Consider the following 27,111-nt stretch of genomic DNA (forward strand, 5'->3'; position numbering starts at 1 on the left):
TCAAGGCCAGGTTGGACAGGGCTTGGACCAACCCAGGATAGTGGAAAGTGTCCCTGCCCATGGCAGGGAATTGGAACAAGATGGTCTTTAAAGTCCCTTCCAACCCAAACCATTCCATAATTCTCAGCAAAACCCCAATGATTCTGCATGCTGGTGACTTCCAACACAAAGTACATTTGCCTCCTTGTAATTACAGCATTCAGCAGCAAATCATCACCCAGACTCTATGGGCCCTTTTTTTGCCAAGTCCACATATTGCTTAAACCCTTTAAGCAGATGTGAAAGGACTGGATTTGCCAAAGGGGAGTGGATATTTTCTGTTTCACTGTGAGCTACAATTGTTTTTTGGCTGACAATTCCGATTTCTCATTTGCTTTGTCAGCAACATTTAACACAGCAGAAGCAAAGCAGGAAAGATGGCAGCTGGATGCTCTCATTCCCTGCCCACCCAAAACAGGGGAAGGCTGTATAAAGAAGGAAAACCAAGCACAGCCACCCACAGTGATTCTCTCACTCAGAAACATTACCAGGGTATCGCCACATTTAATTCAGGTGTAATCAACTATCATCATGTGCTATCAGTCCCACATCCTTTGGTGATGGGTATTTATTCTGAAATGTCCTTAAATGCCAACCAAGGACTGCTGAGCCCACACCAGAGGGGCTGCCAGCCTCTGGGGCTCCTCCTCCTCCTCCTTTCTTTTAATTAGGATATTATGAGAAAAAAAAAAAACCCAACAACTCAGTAAAATTAAATTTCTGCTCAGACATATCAAGTGTCATCACTCCCATTCTCACATTCAGAGAAGGAAAAGCTACCTGAAAACTCCCTCTTAACATGAATAACCTGACAGGATGGGAGCAGAAGGCATCGTGGCTAAGTGTTGTACATGGAGAAATGTCCAAGATCAGATCATCACACAAGTCTTTGTGCTTGTCATATAGCAGCAATTTCAATTTCTATTCTTGCCACTGCCAGAGAGAAAACATGTCCTGGCCTGTATGAGCAGAACAGGATATGCCAGAAACAAATTTAAAAAACCCCAAAATATCCCCATCCTGTAAATGGAGACCCACAGGTGGGCACTGACATGTTAAACATTGACTATATCTGACAAAAAAACCTGAGTATGGACACTGCCTCCAGCCAAAGCTGTCTGGTCAACTCTGCCAAGTCAAATACACAAGGTAAAGGATAACCAGTGCTGCCCTTGGCACAGACACAGATGCTTTTCTCAAACAAAAACCAGAATAAAACTTGCTGTAGGTTTCTTCACTTACAAACCAGGAGAAGTTTCTCACATTGTGATGCAAGACCTCTGCTTCCAACTTTTGCAGTGATAAATCGGGAGTTTTGATGAGCTTATCCAGGAAACCCACTTCTTATATTGAAACCAGTGCTTTCTACGTAACTTGTGGCTCAATTTTATGTGTAGCATATTAATTTTCAAAAGAAAAAAGATTAAATTCATATGAAAGTTTTTAAGGCCTCACAAACCTCTATGCAATATTCCAGCAGACTTCACATACAGTGCAGAAACAAGGAAATAGCCTAACACAAGCTGGTTTTTAGGACCAACTCTATTCCTTGTCTGTATTTTTGAATGAGGCTTTTTACCCTCATATTTTTATATCCTAAAGCTTAGAAAGAGCCTTAAAATCTTAAGTCATTACATTGACAATCCTTAGAACTCTAGAGTTTTGGGGGAGGAAGGGCTCCCCATTCCAATTATATTTCATTTGCTATTTCCTAAACATAATTATGTATAAAAAATACCAAAGCAGAACTGAAAACTCCACTTGTCCCAGAAGGATATAAAATCTAACTCTTATTTCTCTGTTTCAAATAAATCTCCATTAAATAGTTATCATATTCAAAATATATCTTCTAAAAAAGAAAATAATATATTCCTTCCAGTGCTCATCTGCCTGCCTGACTACTTGGATAAAAATGTCTCCCAACATTTTCAGGATTTTGACAGAACTTGTTGGGTACCTTAGAAATAAAATAAAAGACGCAATGCAAGGGCAAATTAAGCTAATCCATATTCTGAAGCCAGCTTGTGGCAGATATACCCACAGAAACAAAAATCTGCTCAAATGTACATGAAGAGTTGACTCTCCTCTTAAAATTGCCTTACTTTGGGTTTTTAAAGACAAGGAAAGTTTGGGCACTAGTCTAAGGCTGGAGAACCAGCCAAAGCCTCATCTCATGCACCCTCTTCTCTTTGGCCTCGGTAAAACTTCTGCTATCCTGCATTTCCAGCTCTTCCTGCAGAAATAATGGGACAAATATTGAACATTCACTCACAACATGGCCAGTGTGAACAGAAATGAGGGCAAGTAAACCCCACAAGAGAAAAGTGCTTCACACTTGCCAAAATTCCTAATGACAACAAAGAGCATCCAAGGGGCAAGCTTGTACTGTGAATGGATTCAGGCCATCCAGAGCAACTCCCAAGGTTTGCCAAAGCTGATCTACTCAGGGAGAGACAGATGGAGGGTTTGTAGGAATGCTCCTGCTTTATTCAGCTTTTCAGGTTGTTGTTTTGTTTTGTTTTTTTTTCAGGTTTATTTATTTAAAACGGGAACTTTCCATGGGGAAAAAGAAAGCAAAAGAGCAATTTCTTCAAAAAACATCCCTGGATATATATATTTTTTTTAATTTATTAGCTCTTTCAGATCTTTGAAAAGGTAAAGCTGATAATTTGTGAATAATTCGAAATCTTGAGATGTTCTAAATTATGATTAAGCAACAACAAACACAGCTTGGCAAAACAAGTATCAACAAAGAATCCTGCCTCTGGAGAATCATTTATTTAGGATATAGATTAAGCTCTCTCGACAATATTTTAGCACATGCCACAGTAACTGTTTCTTGGCACAGAATCTCTGCTCATGTAACTAAGAGGAAAAGGTGGGGAGAAGCCATAGCTGTGCTCAAACTCTCAACGAGGACAGCAGTGACTCTCACGGATGCATTATTTCCACCTTCCCTGCTGCTCATGAAGACCCTTTTGTAACTGGGGCTCCCAGGCTGAAAGTTACATGCTGTGCAATTGGGAAAAGGGGGAATGGCTTTAAAATGGGAGAGAGCAGGTTTAATTAGACATTAGGAAGAATTTCTTCCCTGTGAGGGTGGTGAGGCTCTGGCACACGTTGTACAGAGAAGCTGTGGCTGCCCCATCCCTGGAAGTGTCCAAGGCCAGCTTGGATGGGGCTTGGAGCCACCTGGGATAGTGGAAGGTGTCCCTGCCCATGGCAGGGGGTTCGGAACTAGGTGGCCTCTATAAACCCTGCCAACCCAAATAATTTTATCATTCTATGATTCCATCTAAAATAACACCAATATCTACCAAAGATGGACTTCCCCCTAAAACGTCCTTGAAATTTACACAAACCAGTATTTTTCAGAGTGCACAAACACTTAAAAGGAAGGACTGACACCAACAGCACTCTGAGCACCATGCACTGGCTGCTCTCTGTCCCCAAACACCAGCTCAGATGATGAAGGCTTGGTGTATCATTAACTTGAATTTGCAGCAAGAACCCAGAACTCAATGAAACTTGTTCAGAAAGAACGTCCTGCAGTGCAGTTGCTGACAGTTGTTCATTTCTAAAAAAGGTCCCTGGGAAGGGAGCTGTGGCCACAGCCCGTTCCCAGCTCCCTCCCTGGGGCTGACAGGCATTCTTGTGTCTGCAGGCCTGGGGCTCTCAGCTTCACCTGTTCCCAAGGGATTTGTTCCAGTGGCACCACCAACACATATGTGTCCCCTCCTTCCTTGCACCTGGATCCTGGGTAACAACTCCTACTGAAATTCCCCTGCATAACTGCTCAGAACAAGTGCAGTAATACTGCTTGTATATGTAAAAATAGCTCTGCAGAAAAAACAGAAGAATAAAATGCTATAGATATGCACTACCATCAAAGAATAGCTAATTAAAATAACCATTATCACACAGTTACAGTGTATATGCAATGGCTGAAAAGGAAAGATCGGTGGCAAGACAGAGACAAAAAGTTTATTTCTCTGTAATGTTTCCTTCTTTGCAACAGCCAAAATCTGTTTACACAGGTATTCCACAGTGAAGAGCTTATCAGTGCATCTCCTGTAAGAAGAAATGCCCAGGCATGAGAAAGAATTTCCATACAAACAGCCTCAATTCTTATAGCACCAAGCTGAAGGAGAATAATATATTAACTTTTACTTCCATCTGTCCTCAAATCAACCTTTTTCTTCTTAGTTAGGAAAGGTTCTAATCCATGATTTCCCAGTTTTCCCCATTTATGCCAAGTATTATAAGAAGCCATGTGTTTGCAAAGTACTGCATAAAAGGTATATTTATGTAATAATGTAATGGTCATGGCAGAAAATCATGTTAATGGTGCTTCTAGACTTTGGTGTACGTGTGAATATGTAAGTGGAAGCTACAGACATTTCCATATACACACATGGAGTGACCCGGGACCCTCAATCCATTTGCTGTTTCATGTATTTAGCCCATCCATACAGGGTGGGCAGAATCATAGGTATTCAAAACACACTAATTCCATTTAACTGTGACATAAACAATCAAACAGAATCTAATTCTGTCTTGATACTGAAGCTTATATATTTCATTTTTTCCATAAAAATTACTTTGTTGCTCTTTATTGAGCCTCACACTGTTTCAGAGACAGATATGCACAAATTCTTGCATCACTGTAAAGGGTGAAGAATTGACAGCACTGAGGACCATAGAGGTGATCTATTATGGGACTGAAATAAGAGTGTCAGCAGCAATGTCTCCAAAGGCACCCTACACACCCACCCAATGCAGGAGGCACACTCTGCCTTATCACCCATCCCTGCATGCAGGAGGAGTTCTGGAAACCATCCCCTCCAGAAACGAAACAAATCTCTGTTTGATGACACTGCCATGCCTCATGGCAGGAAGATGCACATATTGGTCTTTCCTGATCTGGCCCAGCTCTATTTGTCCTGTTTTTTTCTATGCAGGATGATGGGGGGGGGGGGGGGGGGGGTGGGCACAGTGGGCAGCCTGTGCTGTTATTTAGACTGCAAGCTCTGCAGCACAGAAAGCTCTGATGCAGCCACGCCTGTCTCACTGACTACCACGCAGAAATGGTAAGCATGGCAGCATAACAACAGTGTGGGTATCTGGGAAAAAACAGAGACAGTAAAATCAATCTTATCTTGCAGCAAGAGTCATATAAACTGAGGCTGAAGGACAGATAAGTACAAGCAACCTGACAGATCATCTCTGTAGTAAATCATTCTTGTCTATATCACAACACGAGTTCATACACGACCAACAGAAACCCCGAGAGCTTAAACAAAATTCTTTGAACATTCCAGAACTTGCTGTTTGGCCATGTCCCTGCACGGGCAGTCACAGCAGTCACAGAAGCTGAGCTGGTGTCTGTCACTGGCCAGGATGGCACAGCACTGGGGGATGTCTTCTCCCTCAGCTGACCTTCAGCTGTGAGGAACTGCACCAGCTCAGGGCCAGGAGATACCCATCAGCTACCACTATAGCATCAAACCAGATGAAATTTCCAAACATATGCTCCTGCTAAGTTACAAGCTCCCCAGGCATAGTGGGGAAAGGCTTAGATGATGGGAAAGTTCCCTTGACTACATTTGCACAGCCTAGGAGTTGGATTACTTGAAAATACACGGCTATATTTAACCCCTGGGATGCATTTCCAAAAACCCTACGCTAGGAATTCGCAGAGAAAAAAATGTGCTTGTGATGCTTTTGACCTTCCAGCAGGGCTGCTCCCCTGAATTAGCAGCACATGCCCCAGCAGCAGAGCCTTCCTTGGCTTTGGGATACAGAGGCTGCTGCAACAGCCTGGCAGATTTATTGCACCTTCCTATGGGAAAGTTTGGACAACACTGGCTGTATAAAACTGCTCAAAATGTTTAGAGGAGCAGGTTAAGGTGGGCACCTGCTCCCAAAGAGCAGAGACAGAATTATTTTCCATGGGAAAACAAGCAACTAAGTTTTTTACTTATAGAGCAGCTATTTTTAGTTATTTGTACATAACGCAGCAGCTCCCTTCCTCACACACATAGAGAGCTGCTCGGATCATGCAGATGATTTCAGCTTGTATTATTCCTTCCAATCAAGCCACAAATGTGAGAGCCCAGCTATCTCCTGTAAGTATGGGCCACACCACAGGAGCACTCACAGCACTTACCTCACTTCATTAAAGTGCTCTTGAGAAAGAGAACACGGAAATATGGATAACACATGCCATACACACAAATCAGTAATGGAGATTTCAACATCTATGCTCTTTCAACAATAAAAATTCATGGAGCTGGCAAGGATCACACTGAGGAGGTGAGTGGATACCTTTCTCCAACAGCTGAATTAATATTCTCAGTACTGTTCACGTCAAAACCAAGGTCCCCATCATGCTGGAAAATTTCCATACAAATTGTTCCTTAGGTGTCACACACATTACAAAATAACTCATTATCAGAACACAAGAAATCAGTCAAATATTAAAATGGTCAAATTCCCATCAATGGAAGTAACATTTCCTTGAAAATTATTGTACTGAAAACACGGCCTTCATCCCAACTTCCATACAGTTCTTGGGAAGAAATGCTGGCTCTGACCCACACTGCAGTCAGTACAAGATCCTTTGTTTGCAAGACAAACAGCAGCAGCAAGACTGAGTGGTATTAGTTTACCACTGCAGCTTGGTGTCTGCATCAGAGAGAGATGATTCTTAAAATCTTCCTGACAACAAATGAAAAAAAAAAAACAACCTCCCTTTTGCTATTTGAGAACAGATACTTACAGACACAAAGTGATCCTGAAAAATATTAAAGCCCGGGCACCAACCCACAGGCGAACCACAGTAATTTCCTCTCCTATTTATAGGAGGTGCTGTGGTGTTTGTTAAGCCTACATGCCTTTCTGCTGCTCCAAATTCTTGTCCTGTCCTTGTCCCACAACTTCCCCAGACATGGGAAGATGAAAGTCTGGAGTATCCACCCACAGGTTCCCCAATCCTCTTCCTTTCAGCACATTCTAGCTTTGCTATATTCATACATATATAAGGTAGCATAGGCAACTCATACACTCTGGGTTCTGTTTATCATTTTACAAATGATAATGTAAGTGGCATGAGCCCTTTTACAAGAGGTAGCATTCAGCACTTGCAAAGGCATCCATACCAGTAAGAATAAGCTATAATACCTAATGGAAAGGTATTAACCCCTCCCATAATCTGCAAGATGCCACATGTTAAATTCTAAAATCATGCCCCAAACAAGAAGCAAATACGAAAAAAAGGAAAAATATCACTGTTTCTCTATAAACAAACAATATTAGAAGAGATAGCCCTACTCAGATAGCCCTACTTATTCACCTAAGTCTTCTTTTCAGAAGTGTGTAGGACAGGAAAGTGGCCTTGATTTATTGTCCTTCACCCAGTTATCAAGAACTATGCCAACATTTTCTGGGCTTTTTTTAAAAAACCCAAGTGCTGCGATGCTCTCCAAATGTTCTTGGTCCCAGAGCCTGTGCTCCATACAAGTACATCCTCTCTTACCCACAGTATTTTCTGCATCCAGCTGGAACTAATCATCAGAATTACAGGCTTTTGTTTAGACAAATATCTACACTATGAAAATATAGAGGTTTGGGGAAAAAAACCCTGAAACAGATTTTACGCAGAGGACAAGCTATAGAATAGTCTATAATAGATTATATAAAAGCCAGCCAACTCTTTATCTGGAGGAAAGGAAGACAGGGATAGTCCCCTCAGCAGAATAACCCAGACAGGATGATGATGGGAGGACAGGTTCTCACCTAAGTGATTTTTCACAGAGCCAGTGGGGTCCTTGTCATGTAATTTTTGGCACAGGGACAAGGTTGATAAGCACTGATGGTCTCACATGGTTCTGCAGTACTAAACTTTACTTGACAAGCCTTATTAGCACTGGCTTGGAGCCTGACAGACCCAAGCTGTCTCTAATGCTCAGTTTGGGCCAATTTGCCTGATGCTCTCCAACACTGGGAACAAGGCAGAGAGGCTGGATCTGGCTCTGCAGAGCGTTCCCTCAGGTTTGGCATCACCAGCTTGGGACTCTGCCACGTGAAAGTGAAGACATTTCTTTTCCCCAAGTCCTTCAATGGATTTGGTCCAGCTTTCTAAGCTGATACACCTGGCTGGGAGAGAGCTGATTCTTCACAGCTCAGCTCACATGTGTCTGCTCAAGGCATTGGGACTCTACAAAGGGAAAAGAGGGTGGGAGAAGGCTTCCTTCCCTCTGAGATCTGCTGTATTTCTGTACAATGACCAAAGTTAAATCTCCATTTATTGGTGCCTTTTTTTTTTTTTTTAAATCCCTCCCAGTGTCCTCATCTCTGCTGCTCACCTTTCAGGCACTCTAATATGGATATGGACACTTTTAACTGAAAGATTAATTTAGAAAAAGACTGGCCATCTGGACATTACCTAAGTACCTGGATGGCCTTGCCTCTGCCACCTCTGTGAGTCAGAGTTACCAGACACCAGTTCCCACACTCTGCAGGACCCTGTAAGCTGTGTTAATAGAGTGCACTGAAATGCAAAGGATGAGACTGCTGTATTCGTCCTGGACCTGCCAAAGGGCTGTCGCCCTAAACCCTGCAAGTAACTGCACGAACACCACCCCATGAAGATTCCAATGTTCTGCCTTAGAGAAATCATGGAATGATTCGGGTTGGAAGGATCTTTAAAGATCACCTAGAGTTTCACCTCCCACTATCCCAGGCTGCTCCAAGCCGCTCCAACCCAGCCTTGAACACTTCCAGGGATGGGGCAGCCACAGCTTCTCTGGAAGACAACAGCATTTTTATAGTCAGATGACAAAGAGCTCTGTAAGCATGTGCACCTGATAAAAGCAAGCCATAAGCATAATTCTCATTTTTCTCACATGAGGAAAACTGCTGGGGATGCCCAGCTGTGGCTGCAGGTCTCATGAGTGGGGGGAACTGTCCCACCCACTGCACCCTCCTGAATGAGCAAGTGGGGTAACATCAGAGGAGGCAGCACAGACCAAATGTGTCCTTCCAGCCCTGTCCAGCATTCCTGACCCAGCACATGTCCCCTGCATGCCTCTGGTTATAACGTGATCCAGCTTCCATAAGCAGCCTACTACATGCATCCCACTGTCCAACAGAGCAACACTTTCTCTTCATTGAGAATAATGACTTGAACTGACTTTTTTAGCTGCAACATCCTGGAACTGGCTACAGCCTCCAGTCCTGAATGAAATTCAGTTCTTACGACACACTTGTGGAATGTTAAATTATAGCAATTGTCAAAATTTCCTCATTATTTATACTCCAGACAGCTGCTGTAGCTACAGCAAGAACAGCAACCACCCTCTTCAAAGCAGCAAGGAGCAATGATAAATCTTTCTGATGGCTTGCTTTTTACAGAGCGCTTGCTCCATGGCTTCAACAAGATTGATAACTTCCAAGAAACAACAAAAAGCCAACGGAGAAGAGCAGAACAGTGTGGGTTTTGACTTAAGATGTCAAGCTCTCCTTGAATCTTTATTTCATTTTACTACATGTGTAGCTGTGCTCATATTGAAGTCATGAAGGTAGGGGCAGTCAGAAACAATCATAAAAATAAAAAACATTACAATAGCTTCACACAGAGAACAGCTATCCAAGTGTCCCAAAGCAAGCATTTACAATACCAAAGGAAGATATTAGAATTTATGTTGTAAAATGACTTTTTATCAAGATACAGAAGGAAGTAACCTTGTTTGCAGTGTAATAAACTTTAAATGCTCTTTATTTAAATGCTTTTTAAAAACAATTTTTTATTATTTTTATTTTATTATTTATTATTATATTTATTTTTCTTAATAAAATTCTGCTGTACCTTCAGATTCAGCAATACTCACAGCAAATATACTCTTGAGGTATTATATGCTTTTAATTTTGCTGGACTGACTTTTGGTTCTCCAGGTTTGAATATTAAATACAAGCAAGATATAAACCAACTTCTTATCTGTCAACAAATTGCATCTTGAATTTTATGAATTTTTTTCATTTCATTCATACTGTTCATTTACTTTGTTTCATTTCAGAAGATATAGGAACTCTTAATCATGCTTTCAAATATCTCATTTATTTCTATATATTTCTGTTCAATTATGTGATATTTCAGAAATATAAAGTAGCAATGTAAGAATAATCTCAATTGTAAATATGTGATAAATTATATGGCCTAATTCAACTACTCTGGAGTACACTGGGGCAAGAACCGTAATATTAATGTTCTGAAGATTATACTTTTAGTTCACTACTGTGAAAAACTAATTAAAAATTGTTATTAGAAGTCCCAGACATTGAAATCCCACCCTATCACTCAGCCATGCACACACAAACAACAGACCACTTTACTACTTACCATTTGAGACCTATTTTTTGGGCAGCCATTGATGTCTTCAATCTTTTCATTTGCTGAAAAGCAAAGAAAAAAAAAAGAGGCAATAAGGCAAAAAAAAACCTAAAGCAAGGGCATTTATTCTAATGATTTCCTGAGAATTTGCTGCCAGGTCAGTAAAGGGGTTTGGATTGTAGCTGTCCAGTCCAAGTGAATGTGTGAAACACTGAGAGCCACAAAAAGAAAAAAAGCAGCTGGAGTTCTCTACTGGGTCGTGCCTCCAGAGACAGCTGGGGCAGAAGCCAACTGCTCTGACAACCTCTTGTACAGTGACAAGGGGAATTCCTTTAAACTACAGGAAAGATGTGACCTCTGGAAGCTGAATCACTGCTGGGCGGAAAAGTGGGCACTACACATATAGGGATGTCAGCATGGCAGTGGGTTTGCTTGGAGAGTGAATACAGGATTTAAATCCAAATGGGAAATTTATAATAATTTTTTTTTTTTTTTTTAAAGCACAAATCGTGAAACAACTTTTCAAGATTCTTGACCATGGCTTACATGCTACCCCAACCTGCAGAAGGGCAGTTTCCATCTTTAAGGTCAGAGGTGAAACAATGAAATCCCTGAGGTGGATAATGTTTGCCTTAGAGTCTGAGTTTTCTCAGTTTCACCTTTCAGCTCGGATGCTGAAATGATTTTGTTTGAGTCTGAAGAACCAGTTACAGCCAAAGTTCAGTTTCCCACAGATTTTTCACTGTAATAAAGGCAGGCGCTCACATCCCATTTGATTCAGGCATTAAAAGTTGTATTTTCTAGCAGTCCCACGTATTCTCAGAATATCAGCCAGAACTCCATCCCACTCCCTGGTTTCCCTCAGTTAGGAGGATCACGTTTGACACAATATGCCAGTAGCAGTCATAGCCATGAGAAATAAACCAGTGACACAACTTCACTCTTGCCTGATAGATCCCATTTTACATATCAGTGTCACAGCACACTTTTATCCCACATTGCTTTATCCCACAGCAATGTAAAGAAAAACTGATGCTAATCTGAAAGAGACTGCAGCTAAACCCACAGTGTGTTCCCCAGAGTGGTCCATTAGCCCCTACACATGAAGAGCACACACTGCTTCCAGGAATTCCATCTTGGCTTTGGTCATACAGAAACCAAGACAAATTAATTAAATCCCATTTTTTCAAGCCCTGTGCACCCATCTCATAATATTTACCATCTCTCACTTGAGTACCAATGCAACATCTCCATCAACTCAATTTATAACACTTAAGAATTGATAGCTGTATTCCTATAAATCAGCACCATTCACAGTTACTAGAAAGGAGACTAACAAACTTGTGAATGCGATGTCTCTTGTTTGGAACATGTGTACAGAGATACCTCCAAGAACCCAAGTCATACCCAGTGTATCTGCATTCATGGATTTAAACACAGCTATTATGTTTATATGGCATTACTAAGGCATATAGTTCTTACACATTCTCTTACATGCTCATAAATTTTGAGCTGAGATAAACAAGAATGATGTGAATACATTTTAATTGACTTGCAAATAGTTGCTTCTACCCATAGCACACCATGACATAAAAAAACCCTCTCCTGCACTGCATATCAAAGCTTTCTTACTATGTAGTTAGGGAAAAAGCTTGGATTTTGCAGGCTACAGATAAAGCTGCTTCTAGGTGTGAATGCCCTCCTCATCTTTGTGACAATGAGATGCAGCTGCCTAAAGCCATACAGAGCAGATACAAATTACCTTTCTTCACTATTAATTTGGATGATTAAACTCAGAATGTTTAAATATGACCCTTCTTTCACATGAAAAAGGTTCTTTGAAAAAGAAATCTTTCTCCTCATACTTCAACTTCTGAAACCTTGCAGAACTTCTCTTAAATATTAGCCAAAAGGCAGCTATAAAAACGGCCAAAAAAAAAAGACCCAACAAACTGTAAAGGTGATCAAAGCAATAACTGGTTATGTATTTTAGAAGGAATAATTTGAATTTCATAAGGGTTTTCACCAGTCAATACTCAAAGAGCTACATTTGGTGGTAGAAGGAACCACGTGCACACTTTGGCGGTGGTATTCTTGCACGCAAGTTCTCAGGCAGAAATTTCCTACAGCTGTGTTAAGGCAGGGTAGCTAGATAGGCATGAAAGGAATCAACAGCTAACTGCTCCTGGGTTTCCAAAAACCTCTCCTATTAAAGGAAACGGATATAGGAAGGAGCATTGTTCATAGTGAATACCTGTCCACACACAATCATCAATTCATGCATGGCCTGTTTTTACACCTCTGCAACTGCACGGCAGATTTACTATGCTACGTTGCTGTACAGCAGAGACAAAATATTTTTTAACATATCCCAGCAGAATCACTGGAAGATGCTTCACAGTGCCATCCCAGAGCAGGGCTTGCAGATCCCTGCCTTAAACCCAGAAGCAGCTCCCTCACAGCACCTCAAACACACACAATAAATATGCATGCACTGATGTCCTGTTCCTGCATTGCTGGCTTCTTAATTTGCATCTCAAATCTGTCTGTTTGCTCCTAACAATGGCTGTCCTAATTCCCATCAGCAGGCTTTCCCATTCCATCCATCTCCATCGGCCCATGCATGTGTTTTGTGGCATCCCCAGCACCAGATGGATGAGCCTCTGAAGGAACTAATGAAGGATCCAGGCTCAAGGGAAGAGGGACAATATGTAGCTCTACACGGAGAAAATTGTTCAGAACTTTCATCATCTGCAAGCATTAATGCACTAATTTAAAAGAACTAAGGGCTTTGGATAAAATAACAGAGGCTGCACTTGAGATTTGTCCTAATGATAAGTGATCTTCCTCATCTGAAAACTCGTTACGAAAGATTTCTTTTTCTGCCACACAAAAATTATGCTGCTCCTCCTTTCCCAGCTGTATATATGGATCTCCCAAATCCAACTGGAGGCAAGAGGTTCAACACAGGAGACAGTATCACTGTTAATTATATTCAGACCAGTACCCAAGAGGTATTAGAAATATTGAGGACTAAGAGCATCCTAGCAGAAAAAAAAAATCTGGGGTTTTTTTTTTTTTTGTTTTTTTATTCAGCCATGTGAAGTTATACTACTGTGTCAGGAGATCTTATCAGCAACATCCAATATTTTTCCACTACAAGACAAGGCTTTTTCTAATTAATTAGCAAAGCTTCTCAGTGAACGTGATCTACCTAATTCCATGCAGTTTGACAGATTCTCCCTCCCCACGAACTCTGTTAGTGTAGAAGATAAAAAGGGATTGTCTGAGCGAGCTGGTGGATACTTGGAACAAACACAGAAAGCCACTCACCTACAACTTGGATTATTTCAGCTAGCAGGACTCCATCAGTCACATCTTGCTGTAGGTCCTTTATCAATCTCTTGTGACCAGATTTTGCTAGATAGTGATTAGCCCAATCCGTATAAATCTGTTAGGAGACAGACAAACAAAAATAAACTATTAATCATAACACAACCTGGAAAATGAGAATTGTTTCTCCCAATATCCAAAAGGCTGATTTGAGATCACCACTTTTTTTTTTCCTTCCCCTCTTCGAAACAAGTCAACAGCATTAAAATTCAAGGCCTTGTGCAGATCAAGTGTTCAGCTTACTGTAGGATGAATTTTTCTATTCAGCAACCTGACATCAAAGCTCAGGGCAGATGACAGCAAGCTCCTGAACACCTTACAGCTTGAATGGACCATCAAGAGGTCAGCAGAATATTCCACAGCAGCAGTGAGTGTGCATAAGAGATTCCAATTTCCACCCAAGTTTGGGTTGTTTTTTGTTTTTTGGTTTTTTTTTTGTTTTTTTTTTTTTTTTTTTTTTTTGTTTTGTTTTTTGTTTGTTTTCCATTTGACGTTTTTTCTTCACAGCTGTTATTGAGAAAGTTTTAAAAGTTCTTCTCCCAGAAAGGCTACTGGTGGATATTAGCCATACAGCAGTTTGTTTCATTGTGAGGAAACTCCTTTACTGTATTACCAAAGAAACTTTTAGAGGTCCTAAATATCCACCAATTCTAATCAATTCCATCTCACAGGTTAAACAGGCCTATTAAATCACTTTTAACCTGTTAAGCAAACTCCCAGCTGCTGGAATTTATTTCAAAATGCATTACCTGAAAACTAAGCACGCCAAGCAGCCAAAATCTCTCTTTTATTTGTATTAAGTACTGCTCATCATATGCTAGCACAACTTATTCAAGATCATCAGAAAACTTAGAAAACTTTTCATGCTAGCTTATCAAAAGAAGCTAAATTATTTCATTAGGAATTTCTGCTTATGAATTAAATAAAAGTATTCGTAACACAGGACAATATTCCAAATTAAGATTTTGTAATATTACCTGTTATGTTCCAAAGAAACAGGGTAAAAACAATTAAATATCAGGATTTTACTTTTCAAATACCTAAATATTAAAGTCCACCCCTATTCTGAAGAGTGTCTAGAGTACTGGAAACACATTCATCCCAATCCAGTCTACCAGTTAGCAGATGTAGATTCAATGTGCTTCTGGGATCACGAGCCATCCCAACCCTCACAGACCCTACAAACCCCTGCGGGGATGACAAATGCCTCAACACCAAGGTGAGAGTCACTGACCCAGAGGGAACAACAGCATTCAGTCCCCAAAAACCCAGGGAAAGCCCTCCCTGTGCACTGCCCAGGAAATACTGTTTTCCTTCACAGCTACTGATGGACAGAAAGAAAAGAGCAGCCTGGGGTGGCTCTCCAGGCTGAACAACTCCAGCCTTGAGAGAGGAGCTGCAGCCCCCTGATCACCTTCATGGACCACCTTGGCACCCCAGTGGCTCCACATCCCTCTTATCCTGCAGGGCACAGGGCTGAGCAGTGCAGATCCTCTGAATTACTGATCCCCGGCTACTCATTTCAGAAGCATCTCAAGCCTTGCATTTCCAGTGTGGTGATGATGTCCTCCTTCACGGGAATCAAAAGCCAGCTGCCAAGTCTAGGGGGCAAGTATTTGCCACAAGACAGAGGGAACCTGGATGTAATATAAGGATTATAATTTCACACTCCTCTTGCACTTGCTGACTTAATGTTAATATGGTAAAATGAAGAACAGAGATTTTGACTGGAGCTGTTTTTGTTATAAAGTCTTAATTTGTATGGTTTTTTTAACCTGTAAAACACAACTGGTAGCAGCCATGAACAAATCACTTAGTATCTGAAAGATATGCCCCTATTTTCTACCATTTATCCTTTACTTTCCCCTTCAGAGCAGCAGGATGTGCCTTTCCTACCCCAACAGCGTCATGGGCTTGAACAGAAAAACATGCTGGAACACCTCACTGAAAAAAAAAACCCAGAGCTGAAAAACATCTCAATGAAATAAAGGCTGAGTACACGTGAGTGACTTCCCCAGGTGACCAAGAAAAGAAAAGGGGCAAAAAACCCACGCCACATAAACCAGACATTGCGTTCCTTGGCTCCTTTTACAAGAAAACATTTTCCATAACAGGAAAATATTTTAAAAGATTCAAAGACTTCAAGGAGCTAGGATTGACTTAACCTACTTTTCTGCCACATGGTTTTAGCTTTCTTATCTAGGAGTGAAGACATATGAGGAAACAGGTTGTAAACCATTTACTTTGCAAGTGCAAGAGTCCACCCCCCCACCCCATCCCTGCAATTCAGCTGACAAGGAACTTATCAAACACAATAACCACGTTTCCTTTAATGGGAGGGCTGCAATTAATGTCCTAATTTATCACTGAAAGACTTTCAGAAAATTTAAGATTATACTTTGATGCATCGGTTTCATCCTGGATCATTTCCATGATGGAGACAAATCCTTGGATCAGCCCTAGAGTTAAAACAGGAGCAGGCTCCTCCTGGCAGAGCCTGACATCTCAGCAACAGGAAGACCTCGAGAGCTAGTCAGGACTGATTTTTAAGTCAAATAACAGTGTAAGAATGCATGGCTGGCATTGCAAAGCTGCTGTCCTGTACCTGCTTCCTACTGCCCTAGGAACACCAGATCTTATATTCATATCCTGGAGATAAAACAGAACTGCATCAAAGAAATCCCCAAACTCCCTTAAATTGTCCTGGTAAAGGAGACAACTTGGAAGAGCCCAAACACCTGCTGCTTGATTCACTGTCTGTGATAACACAAAAAGAAATTCCCTCTGATGGCAAATTATTCTTGTAAACCCCACTTTGGGTGCTGAAGTCAGCCTGCTACAAGCAGAGCTTTTGTGCTTATTATGAAATGCACACCAGTATGGAGGAAGCATTTGTTTCTGGGGTATTTAAGGATGTGGAATATTATTTCATTCCATGAGTTGTTTAGGAAAACACTTCACAGGAAAACACAGATATAATAAACCTGTGCCTCTCTTAAAAATGCTATCACACAACATTATTTTGCAGTTTGCATAACATGCAAATTATTATTTTTTAACTGCTTTGGCCATATATTTACAAGCTCTGAAGCATTTTTAGGCATACAGGTTAATTGTAGCAGCTCCTCGTGGTCACCACTGATTTTTATGCCATATATTAAGCTAATCATTGAAACTTTCCAGGATGTTTTCAAAACCTGTTTGTTGCAAGTCTTTGTAATGTACCACACAAATACATTTCTAATGTTTCTTTTCCTTTTCCATACAAATAAGTAGACAAAAAAAATTGCACAATGGCTGCTATTTCTAGATACATGAAATACATTTCAAAGCACACAGTGTTTTCAAATGTTCAAAACCAGGCAAATAATTGGAAAAACAATAATAAAAGAAGTAAGAAAACACTGCTGAGAAACGTTCCATTTTCCTCTCTGCACATCAACTAAGAGTGTTCCTCAGGTATTTTCAGCAAATGGGTATGAAGTCATGTGTTTGAATATTCATGTGAAAATTACCTGAACAGTTGCCTAATTAAAAAATATAAAAATCTTGTGATATTAAATATTCAACCCACTACAACCCAAGAGATACTGCTTTATAATACACACCAGTATGGGCTTTTAAATCTTTTCAGTGATTCCACACAGTATGAAAATCACTGGAGGCAGCTTCCTTACTTTGGTTACAAAAAATCAAGTGAACATGGTGATTTGGAAATTATCACCATAAGCAGGTCTTTGTGTCCAAGTCAGGTTAATGTTTAACTGGGGTCTAAGTCTCAGCTTTTGTTAAAGGTGGACTCAGCTGTTTGGTAGATTTATTTTTTTTTCTTTGTAGTATATGAACTTAAGAATCCAATTACCTGGGAACAAATTAAAAACATATGCGATAAGTATTTTCTCCTCTATCTCACCCCCCTTTTGATCCACCAGTTTGGAATTAAGAGCATTACAACTAAGTATCAATCCTGGACATATTTAGTAGATTATGAGTGATAGCTAACGCACTAAAAAGTAATGCAAAAAACAGGTTTGGGGAAAAAAATAATCCAAATTCTAAAGATTCTCTAATCTGTCTGTAAATAAAGAGGCCTGTACACCGTCTTCCATCAATAACATTGAAGAATTTTGAAATTTAATAGGATTTCTCCCCACTGCTCCTTCCTTAGCCTCACACCTGCTTCTTTAAAGCACATTTCAGACTAGAGAGGAATATTGTTTTCCAGCTAGGAGACCCCTAAAATTCCTGGGCACTCCAAGCCTCCTGAAGCATTTAGAGCACATCCACCACATCCCAGCACCCTTGAGCCCACCTGCCCTGTACCTGAACACTGAACCAGTAAAAAGGTACCTTTTGCAGAACTGGTTGTTTGTTCAAGCCCACACGGCCACCCTCAAGCACTTAAAGAAGGCTGGGGAGCAGAACTGACCAGCAAAACCAGGATACAAAGCATGAATAAAGTCAAGGGAGCAATGAATCCAGGAAGATCCTTTAGAGACCCAGTGTATCATAGAGGCTGCAATTAGGTTAATGAGTCAGGTATTATCGTGTACTCTTGGTCTCCTTTAAGTGGAAACTACCTGATGCTTTTGCCTCTGAGTCAGTATTATGAAATACACTCATGGAGAGAAAAGGATTCACATGAAACTACTTGAAAAGAATGTCTCTTTTCTATGCAAGTAGGAAACAGGCCTGAATCTCTTCTTTGTTAATCATTTCCACACATACACACAAAAATCTAATTATAATCAACGCCCTAGTAAATTTTCAAATCTTTCTTTCCTTCCCCTGCTATGTCAGTTCTGAACTAATCAGACTCCGATTGTTTTCTCCCAATAATTATCATGAATCAGGCTCTCATGAATCTGGTAACAGCTGAAGAATATCTTTTTGACATCATGTGGCATAATTAGAGCAGAGCAAGGCTTTTTTCATTATTGAATAGCAGGGTTAGTCACACCGACAAACTCCCATTCCAGAAGAGCCACCACAATGCAGTGCCTGTGCTGCTGCTAACCAAGCCACACTGCCTGCTGAAGTTCACAGGGGAAAAAAAAAACACCACCAAACCTAAAAATAGCCACAACACACTGAGATGACCAAAGGGGAATGCCTGCAGTCCTTACAACACGATGGGGTTTTGGAAAAGCCCGTGAGATACTCACTGCTGCCCAGTGTCACGGGGCTTGCACATGTGGAGTCACGAAATCCCAATTTTTGACTGGTAACACTAACTGCAGTCTCCTGCTGATCCATGCTACAGTCCAACACTGTGATCTCATTTAACAGATACCACACTGAACAGCTCAGAGCTAAACAGCTAAAGCCAAAGGTTTAGCTGAAAAACCCATCCCTCTGAAGCATCTCTGGCTCCAAAGGAGCACAGGAAGGACAATGGCTGTTTTGAAAGTGCATAGAGATTATGACCCTAACAACATTTTGCTAAGTTAATGACAAAAGGACAACAAGGAAGCACATGGCAAAAAAATAATTTAAAAATCCAGTTTAACAGCATTTGTCACAGACCTTTTTTCAAAGATTGATTACAATATGTGGCTTCAGTTACCCCTACATGCTTCTTAAATCCCATAGAAGTCTATCTTTACATCTGTACCAAGACACAAATCCCACTAAAAGGGTAATGCCGACTCTTCCAGAATAAACAAAGCTTTGCACTGCTATCCCAAAAGACTGTTTCATGTTTTTTCACCCAATATAAGATTTTGCAAAATAAAGCAAAACAAAGGCTTAAAAAGCAGGACACAGGATGGATAAGGTGTATCCACATTAGCAGGGAGGTGAGACAGCAAGATTACCTTCCTGGGAAGTCACTGTTTGCCAGGTTGGATGGGGCTAGTGGAAGGTGTCCCTGCCCATGGCAGGGGGTTGGAATGAGATAATGTTGAAGGTCCCTTCCAACTCAAACCACTCTGGTTCTATGATGTGCAATCCCCTAAACACAGCTGTCACACACATATGCACGTACACCTACTGATTTGGATCTAATATGATGCCAGTATTCTAAACTACCCAGAGTGCTGTAACTTTTGAGTTATCATCAACTATTGAGAACTGATCTATAACCATCTGCAATTCCCACTTGATTCCCACATTTCTGGGGAAACAGAGGTAACTCTGCTCTGCTTTCCCCACCCCCACCCCTTTTTTTTTCCCCATTTCTTAAGGCAACTCAACTAAACTACTCATTCTACTCAGCTGTGCAAGTGTTTGTTACAACTGCTTTGAATTATTACCCAGTTGGTGGGGGATATTTTTTCTGAATATTGCATTTTACTGGACACTTGTGTACATTAATTAGACTTTGGAAGTTAAATAGAGAAATGGGTAATTTAAACACCACTGGGATTACTTATTTCTCTCTCTTTAAAGCCTTATTCCCAACTGAGGAGGGCTTTTGTCATGCATATGACTACTATTCAAAAGCCATGGGCTGACTCACAGCACACAGAGCCAAGCATATGTGTCAATTTTAGTATGCTTGCAACCTTTCCAGGAATAGAGCCTTGGATCACCCACACTTCAGAGCAGGCACCGAGTGTGTTTAGAGCAAATATTTGGTGGATACCAAAAAGGCATCATGCTTTCAAGTGGCCAGCTGGCACCTTTCCTACTCTTACTGTACTGAATATTTTACTACATTTAATATAAAAGAGGAGCAAAGAGAGAATTCCATTTTTTCCCCCGCAGTTGCAAAGGTTCTGAACGCTGTTACTGACAGGTGCTGCCTACACAGAGGGCCGGATATTTCTCACCAGAGCAGCCTTTTCCTCTGGAGCAGCCTGGAAGGTGAAGCAAGGACAGTGACAGCGCCGGCACCCGGCACGGCGCGCTCTCAGCGCTCCCGTTATCCACGTTTGCCTTACACAGATCCCTGTCAGGCTGGGGACACACACACCACGCCAAGCAGGTGGCCGCTCTCTTATTAGACCCTTGCAAAAAAACCCCATCAAGTCCTGAATGAAATGAGATTGCATTCACACCTGCACCGACCCCGTCGCCTTTCCCCAAGTGAAATAGAGTTTAGTTTGCTGAGCTGATCGGCAAAACCCATTCCAAGTCACATTTGGCCACGGTGAAACAACTGAATTGATCTCACGCCAACAAATTATAATCTAGCTCAGAGAACAAGAGCAGAAAACGCACTATTTTTTTTTTCAGTGTTTTCCAAAAAGTCACTTGAAGTGCTCAGCAAGTTATTTTCAAGTATCACAGTTCTCATACACAAAATACACCCATTTACATCTATTCCCACAAACAAACAGCGACAGAAAAGGGCTTATCTGAAAAGGTGACACATATCTACTCAGAAGAGAAACCACAGAAAATCCCAAGAAGCTGCAGAAGAAAGGGAAAAAAAAAAAACCCAAAACAACATTTCTGAGGCTGAAGTTAGTTACTGTTCAACAGCACCACTGCCATGATTGAGGAGCCAAGAGCTGCTTACTGTTTTATAATGATCACAGGAAAATTTACTTCTCCCACGAACAGGGACCTGGAAGGTCATACTACTTATTGGCATATTTAACGTGAATCTATTCTGCTTGAGTCCAGCTTGCTCTTCCTTCTCGAGGGGTCCACAGTTAAATGATTATATATATGCTGGCATGTGAAGCTTGGGTGGTTAATTTTAGCTGAAGACACGCATGCACTGTACTCAGATTTCTGACACAGTCACACTTTACAGCTCCCACCCCTCCTGCAGCTCTTCCCTTATACCCCCACTGCTCCCTTCTCTTACTATGGTCTCTAACAGAGAGCTCCAATGTTTGGCATCAATTTCAAACAGGATCAGTATATTTTGTCATATCAAAGCTATTTATAGCAAGAATAAAGCTGAGCAGGTCTTCTGTGTTGGACAAAAACATTAGGCATTAAAAGAACAATTACAGAAATTATTGGGGTTTTGTTGGGACTGTTTTGTTTTGTTGTTGTTTTGGGTTGTTTGTGGTTTTACAATCAGAAGGCTTTCTACCTATTATAGAGGCAATCTCCTTCATGTAAATGCTCCTAACATCTATGGAAATTTGTGCTCTATTAGGAAACCCAAGATTTTGCATGACATAAATCTCCAGGTACACCCCTTTTTAAGACATTCACAATATTTGAAGGCTTTATCTATCACAAACGCAAGCTAAAAAGCATCAGGCTGAACGAGACCTGGAATGGACACAGACAACCTGGTGCAGCAAGGGCTGCCTGCCCTCTGGCAAGACCTCACCACGTTCAAGTCAGCCCTAATTCCACGGTTTGACCACTGTTGCTGGCATTCCTTAAAAATACAGAGAATTGGCACTTGTAGGATGCTTGGCTGGAATTCTTTATATTAAAAAAAAAGTAACACAGCCAACGCTGCCAAGGTGAGAAGGAAGGGCTGCTTCACCTCCTCTCTTGCCAAGCTGAAGGATAGATGTCTGACATTTTCAGTGTTGATTTTTCAAAAGGCACTCTCCTGCCAGAGTCAGATCCATGCGGCTCTTTTAAGTGCTCCACGAAAAGCAAACAGCCCGGGAGCCACAGTGTCTCCACATCAGCTCTCCCCCCAGCACAGCCCCTCACCGTGGCAGAGGTGGGTGTTTGTTTTGGGGAGGTGGGGGCGAGAGGGGCTCTGATGGGGTTTGAGGAGAACACGATGTACTTGTGCCATGAAGTAGCTGCTCTGCCCAAGCAGCTCAGAGGGCTGGAGGCTCCGATGTGCTCAGGACTGTGCTGTGAGCAGCAGCTCTGCTAATGCACCAGGCTGAGTGTGAGAGGGGGGAAGTTTGCACGTGTTCCCCCCAAAACCACTGAAGATGGGAGAAGGGTCTAACTCCAGGCTGCTGCAGCCTTAGAGCTTCTGCTGTGAGCGCCCAACACTCGACGCGATCACCTCCCAGAACTCCACGCAGTCTTGGCTCGTGACAGTAAATAAGTCTTCTGAACTCTTCTAATAAACACAGACCCATTTTTTCTATTTGGAAAGATCTATGACAGAGATCCAAACAGCTGCTGTAATTTCATCAGTATTTTTTCACCTGGGGTCACAAATCTGCGTGTTTGCAGCATCATCTCCTCTGGGCAGAAAGCCATGGCCACAGGAGGGATCAGAACAGATGAACTATCTCCACTGGATTGGACTCTGAGGAAAAAAGGGCAAGGAAAAGATACAATATCCAAGAGATAATAATCTGAAGAGGGCTGGAAATGGAACCTGATTTGCCATGTGGCATTTTAAGAACAAACTCACTCCTCTATTTCATTTTCTCTTGATTGCTTAGAGGATTAATTCATCAAAACAACTTTCACAGATGTGAAGCAACTCCAAGCAAAAGTAAAATTATTTTCTAGGGCACATGATACTAAACCCTTTCAACTCCTAGCAGTGTATGAAGATGAAAGGTATTTGATCCAAACACTGAGGCCAGGAAACATTGCAAAAGCTTTTCTTAATTTTTAACAAAACCAGTTTGCTGTGGGGATTAGGGAATTACAGAAATTGGCCTTGATCTCACACCAAATCCTAGTCCTCCTTTAGCCAAGAAGGACTAGCCAACATTCCCTTTTGGGTCTGCTTAGCACTTGATGGACAAAAATGAGACTTCAAATCCAGGGCCTGGGTAGGCTCAGTCCGTATCAACACTGCAGTCACCAGCCAAATATCCTCCTCTTGCAGAAACAGAGTGTTTCTCCAATGCCACTCAAGAAACACTAAGTCATCTGCACTACTTTCCTCCCTCTGTAAAATGTAATTGAGTTCAGTGTCCAAGGCTTTTCAGGAGAGGTAATGCCTCTGGAGCTGCCAGAAGCCGGCGAGAGGCAGCGCTCTCTGACACTTGGAACGACATAAAGCAACAGGCAACCAGCACAGGGATGAAAAATCACTGCAGCTGAGTGAGGAAGGCCAACAACCCATCCATCACTTCATCTGCCAAGTAAGATCAATGCAAAATCTGGAGATGGAAGGAATGAAGAAAGGAGGAAACAAGACCCAAACTTGAGCAAAGACTTGACCACATGACTGCTGCAAGGCTATACCCAATTCTTAAGTTACTGAGTGCACATTTAACTCTTCTGAACAGGAATGCTGAAGTGCTGAACAGCACTGAAGTTGGTAGTTAAATAATGACATATTAATTCCATTATTTCTAAAGCTTATTGATGGTAAGAGTAAGAATGAGAAGGAGCCAATTACTTTTCCAAAGACGTTTTTTATCTTCTACCCATATTTCTACTTCTAACACTCCTCTGGCTCCTGGGCACTGTCAGAAATGGGACAGTTGGCTAGACAAATCCTAGGTGTGACCTACTTTTGAAAGTCCTATTTTTATTTTAAGCTGCATTTTTAAGATAGTGAAAAATATTTTGTGACAGCTGAGCATTAATTTGTGTGGCAAAGACTCCATCCCAAAGACGCACAAAAAGACTAATGTCAGAAGGATCCAGCTTCTCCCATTAGAGCCACATTATCCCAAGAACTCATCTTCCTCCTAGCCATCAAAATAAACAACCAATCTTTCAGAAAATTTCAGATAGCTTTAAAAAGACTGAACAAGTGCCAGATCTCCCACCTTTTTGAAATCTGGTCCTCACTCTTCAGAGAAGAAGGAAATATTTGTATATATTTGCATCAACATACAGATGAGGGGATGCAGCCCACACAGGTGTCTGGCCCTAAATGTTTTGTTAATGAGATCTTGAGGCCAAATTCTTGTCTTTGAATATACTAACAACCATCTATACATAGGTGGAAGCATTTCTTGGGTTTTATGTCATTGACTATATTGCCACAGCCCAGAAATCAGGTTACAGAAAAAAAGCTTCCTGCCTACCTGGGATCACAAGCTGTTTGCCATATTTTACAGGAAATAAGGTCATCTTTATTAACTGTTCCTGGTAAGCATTTGAAAGTTGTTTCTTTTTTCCTTCCCCAAACAAAAAAAAATAAATAAATTGCTGAATTAATTTCCACAAACATAACAAACCTAATCTAATGGTCTTGCAGTTGGCCATCTGTTTCACAGATACAAATCTAACTGAATCTTCCACTGACTGATAACTTTCTAAATTACATTAAATTGTCAATGCTGACCCTGCTTCCAGCTTTGTTCCTCCTGCTTCCACTTAGAAGGCTGGGAGAGCTTTCTACATCATGATCTATATGCCAATTAGACAGAAGAAAATTGGCAATAGTTAAAGCTACACATTTGGCACAAGATCAGATTAAAAGGGGCAAAGAAGGGCAGTGTCCCCAGCTATGATGCAGACTAAAAGAATATAAGAAAAAAGCTCTAGAGTGCAGATCTTATAGAAAAAATTTTAGCTCCCTCTTCTCCACTACAGTCTGTGTCACAAATACCTTTTCAATCAAATGTACAAAGTATTTATAAATACTTAAGAAACACCCCTTCCTAATGGGAAGGAGCAAACCTCTGTACCTAAGTTTAGCTTAGGACTATATAAACAATCAGTAATTTTCATCCCTAAAGGCCACTTACAAGCAGGCTGGTCAAGACTCCAGTTACCAATTTACTGTCTTTGGGATGAAGAATGATTCCCTGCACAATACAAGAGGGAAATTCTGCTTTTTCATTTCCCACTGACCTTCTGCATTGTTGGAGAAGGAGGGAGGGGGGATGTTACTACCACCAGAGCCAGCTGCTGTGGGCACTGCTGCAGGCAGGATGCTCATAGACTCAGTAAACCACTGGCCTGATCTGTGATGGCAAATCCTATGCTCCTAATTAGAGAGGTTCACTAAAGTGACACCAGCCTGTGCTTTCATTGATCTGGCAATTAATATCAATGCTGTAGGGTTTTGCTAAAAATTCTGATACTGAACTTTTAACACCTGCATTAAAAAAAAAAATCCAGTAAAGTAAGACTTACAGCAGTCCAGAATTAATAATGTAAAGGTAGATTTTATGGTTGATCAAGAAGTGACAGTACAGGCACAATTCCCACAGGTACAGCAGGTTTGGGAATCTCTGTCTGGGAGCTCCCTCACAGAGCCATCAGCCACTTGAAAGCCTCCTGTACCTTCCTGAAAAAAATCATTCAAGCAAAAGGAATAATTCTTGCACTGCTCCTGAAGCTTTCTTCAGAAATATATATAAATATAGCACAGTCCATTAATAGAACTGGCAAGAGGCAGATCAACTGCAGGCTTCATCTATTTCCAGCAGAAAGAGTTTTAACATAAAGATATTTAATGGGAATTTCCAAGTCTTGAACATTATGACCTATACCAGGCTAAGACTATTATCAGTCCCTTATGATTTTACTTCATACATCCCTTTTTTAAAACGTAAATGGTTGAAATATTTCTATTATTATTATTAATAATAGTCCTTCAAGAATTATATGCAGCCAGGAGGTTGATCAAAAGACCTCCAAGCTCTGGAAAATTCAGAAAGCACAAGGCAATGATGGCTGCCTACCCTCACTGGGATCTCCATAACTCAAATTCGAATGTAATTTTACACACACCTACACAGTCCCTTTCTCTGGTATCCATTTAGTTTCCCATTTAGTCCTGCTTTTGCCTGAACACCTACACCTAGGAAAGTGTTCCTCCAGCAAACTTATGTTGTTAGAACTAACTGAATAAAGGGTTTAATGAGAAGAAAAATTATATGGAATTTACAGGTAATAAACTCCTGTAACTAATCCTTGTGATCATTTTACTGGGAGCCATAGAAATCAAACATTTGACTTTTTTTTTTTTTAAAAAAAACTTGGTAAATGCTTAGTTTTCCTTCAGATGACAACATTCACTTTGATCCATGCTATAGATGTGGTCAAATATTCCCACAGGATGAAGATGAAAGCCCACCTATGTATGAAACTAAGCATGGTTTAAAATAACATCAGATAAGATCATGGCTTAGCTGCAGATAAAATCAGAGCAATTTACTGGTAATCATTCCGAGGACAGATCCTACTGGCACAGAAACAAGGCTCAGGGACATTAGCAACATCAGTTATTCTTTTCTGCCTGGAGCAAGGGTTGGAGGAATGCAGAACAAAGAGCATGTCTGAGAAAAGAAGAAGGAAAAAAAGTGAATTATGCACCAGCATAAAATGTTGATTCAGAAATTAACTGCAGTGATCCTAACACTAGGAGGGGGAAAAAGGAAAAAAGAACTGTCAGGACTGGCTGCCTGTTACCCTGATCGAACAACTATTATTTATAGCATTACTTGCCCAGTTCTTCCTTAACTACAGTTGAGGCTCTGTAATCTTAAAACTTCAGAAACAGGAAAAATAAACTTCAAAAGGAAAAAAAAAAAAGA

The 27,111-nt window shown here is 41.0% G+C and overlaps 1 protein-coding gene across 4 annotated transcripts in view; it reads right to left on the bottom strand.

The window, feature by feature from the left end:
- Positions 1-27,111, bottom strand: part of NAV2 (neuron navigator 2) — a 362,864-nt gene that overhangs the window by 128,258 nt on the left and 207,495 nt on the right. For all 4 annotated transcript variants that reach the window (XM_062495969.1, XM_062495968.1, XM_062495967.1 and 1 more), the window contains exons 2-3: positions 13,763-13,880; positions 10,439-10,491 (exon numbers count right to left, since the gene is read on the bottom strand). In XM_062495969.1, coding sequence (XP_062351953.1) covers positions 10,439-10,491; positions 13,763-13,880 — 171 coding nt within the window. The remainder of the gene's footprint in view (positions 1-10,438; positions 10,492-13,762; positions 13,881-27,111) is intronic.

Source organism: Cinclus cinclus, chromosome 6 (assembly GCF_963662255.1).
Source record: "Cinclus cinclus chromosome 6, bCinCin1.1, whole genome shotgun sequence".
In the NCBI taxonomy this organism is placed as follows: Eukaryota; Metazoa; Chordata; class Aves; order Passeriformes; family Cinclidae; genus Cinclus; species Cinclus cinclus.